The sequence below is a fragment of the Octopus bimaculoides genome, chromosome 27 (assembly GCF_001194135.2).
Source record: "Octopus bimaculoides isolate UCB-OBI-ISO-001 chromosome 27, ASM119413v2, whole genome shotgun sequence".
NCBI lineage: Eukaryota > Metazoa > Mollusca > Cephalopoda > Octopoda > Octopodidae > Octopus > Octopus bimaculoides.
Window position 1 is genome coordinate 18,315,929 of NC_069007.1, and position 2,460 is coordinate 18,318,388.

At 41.4% G+C, this 2,460-nt stretch overlaps 1 protein-coding gene across 2 annotated transcripts in view; it reads left to right on the forward strand.

The window, feature by feature from the left end:
- Positions 1 to 1,537, forward strand: part of LOC106876614 (integrin alpha pat-2) — a 22,600-nt gene extending 21,063 nt beyond the window's left edge. For both annotated transcript variants that reach the window (XM_014925225.2, XM_052977222.1), the window contains 2 exons: positions 414 to 521; positions 1,361 to 1,537. In XM_014925225.2, coding sequence (XP_014780711.2) covers positions 414 to 521; positions 1,361 to 1,522 — 270 coding nt within the window. In that variant the 3' untranslated portion in view covers positions 1,523 to 1,537. The remainder of the gene's footprint in view (positions 1 to 413; positions 522 to 1,360) is intronic.
- The last annotated feature ends 923 nt before the right edge of the window (positions 1,538 to 2,460 follow it).

Below are 2,460 nucleotides of genomic sequence, written 5' to 3' on the forward strand. Positions count from 1 at the left end.
TATATATATATATATATATATATATATGGGAGAATTTACGAAAAAAACAACAGACGAAGACAGGTGGTGTAAACAACAAATGGAGGTATTAGTTTAACGCTCGGGAATAGAGAAAGTCTTTGACGTTTCGAGGCTATGCTCTTCAACTGAAAGGAACACAGAAAGAAACAAGGAGAAAAAAAATATAAATGTAGTGGTCAACGATAAATGCATGCTGTCCGGCATTCGCCATGATAGATCACTGACCACTACATTTGGATTGTACTAATTTATGACTGTGTGTGTGTGTTAAGAAATTTGTCCTTGTCTTTATTGTAACACAAGCAGTTATAGTCGAAAGATTATCTCAGTTATCTGATAAGGTTTAAACTCTTGCTAATTTTGTCAATCCTGTCTCCTTCTCTACATTGCAGGAATTCCGAAATGCTGATGAAGTGAACATCAGGTCTCGTGCCAGTTTTGAAATTACTTCAAATAATATCGATATTAAAGAGACTGATTTAAGAAATAATGTATATGATGTAAGTCATAGCACCATTGTTGTTGCCCGATGATCTTTGTATATGTCTTGCTAGGGTGGGGATGAGAGATGCAGTCACAACTTGGGTGCATGTGTGAAGGGGTACAAAATTTTTTCTTTTGCTTATCCTCTTTGTGAATTAATATGGGAGTGCCAAAATTGCCCTTATCTCTGGAAAATAAGAATCCTTGCTGTACCATTGGTCCCATGATTTTTAGATTGGTAGAATTGGTAAAAACATTGACAAAATGACTTGGAGTATTTAGTTCTATATACATTCTGAGTTCAAATGCTGTCATGGTATACTTTGTCATTTATCCATTCAGGTGTCAGTAAAATAAAGTACCAGTCCAGCCCACCTCTATCACCTGTCCAGCCCACCTCTATCACCTGTCCAGCCTACCTCTATCACCTGTCCAGCCCACCTCTATCACCTGTCCAGCCCACCTCTATCACCTGTCCAGCCCACCTCTATCACCTGTCCAGCCAACATTTGTATCACCTGTCCAGCCCACCTTCATTACTAGTCCAGCCAACATCTGTATCACCTGTCCAGTGCACCTCTGTCACCTGTCCTGCCCACTCTCATCCCACCCACAATTGCTTCTGTGATCTAAGGGAGATGGATTGATGAATGTCCTTTCATCCCTGCAGGGTACATAAAATAAGGCACCCACCACCCAGCTTTGTACTGGGTTTCGGTGGAAAGAGTAGTTATGATGAATTTAATTCTATATCTCTGCCTTTCAACCTCGTCCTCTTCCTCCTCTATACACCTTTCCCATTGTCGTAGTGCCATTCAATGTCGTTTTTTTTTTCTTTCTTTCTTTGTTTTCCCAGGTGGTAACAGTCGCCATTCCTGATATCGATGTCTCTCTTCCTCCGCCTGTCCCATGGTGGATTATTCTCATCGCAGTCCTCATTGGCCTCTTGTTTCTCTTCCTCTTAGGATTCCTGTTATGGAAGGTGAGTATCATCACTGATTTGTCTTCTCTCTGTTAAAGGTGGAGTGGGTGGGTGGGGTGGTTGGAGGGAAGCAGTAACGGTGTACTGCTGCTATTTCTGTTCATTTCTCTACTCCAACTGCTACTCTCACCATGCAACATTCCTCAAGCTAAACATCATCCTCATCATCAATGTCCACTTTTCCATGCTTGCATGGGCTGGATGTGACTTGTTGAGGCAAATTTTCTACAACTGGATGCCCTTCCTGTTGCCAAATAAGGTAATATTTCCCCTCATGAATGTCTTTGGATTAGTGGTCAGGAGTTTTCACAGATCTTTCCCATTTGGCTGCCAATTTAAGCCAAATTTCTGCTCAAATTGATTTCATATTCAATGTAATAATACACTTTTATAGCCTAATGTCGTGGCATGTAAAAGTACCCATTATACTCTCAGAGGGGTTAGCATTAGGAAGGGCATCCAGCCATAGAGTCTGGTGCAGCCTTGGTCAAACTGTCCAACCCATGCCAGTTTGGACAATGGACTTAAAACAATGACGATGATGATGTGCGTGTGTGTGTGTGGATCATTTTCACCTAGACAGGAAACAGGATTTCGAAGCTGTTAGGTAACTATTAGGTAACACCTTCCATTTTTATTTTCTTCTTTATTTTGTACTCTGCATTCCATGTAAATATACCCATTGACCCAAACTTGTATTTATTTGCCTTTCTACTTATATAGGTATATGGCTGTGTGGTAAGAAGCTTGCTTCCCAACCACATGGGTCTGGGTTCAGTCCCACTGCGTGGCACCTTGGGCAGGTGTCTTCTACCATAGCTTGAGGCCAACCAAAGCCTTGTGAGTGGATTTAGTAGATGGAAACTGAAAGAAGCCCATCGTATATATATATATGTGTGTGTGTGTCTGTCTGTCTGTCCTCCCACCATTGTTTGACAGCCAATGTTAGTGTGTTTACATCCCCGTAACTTAGC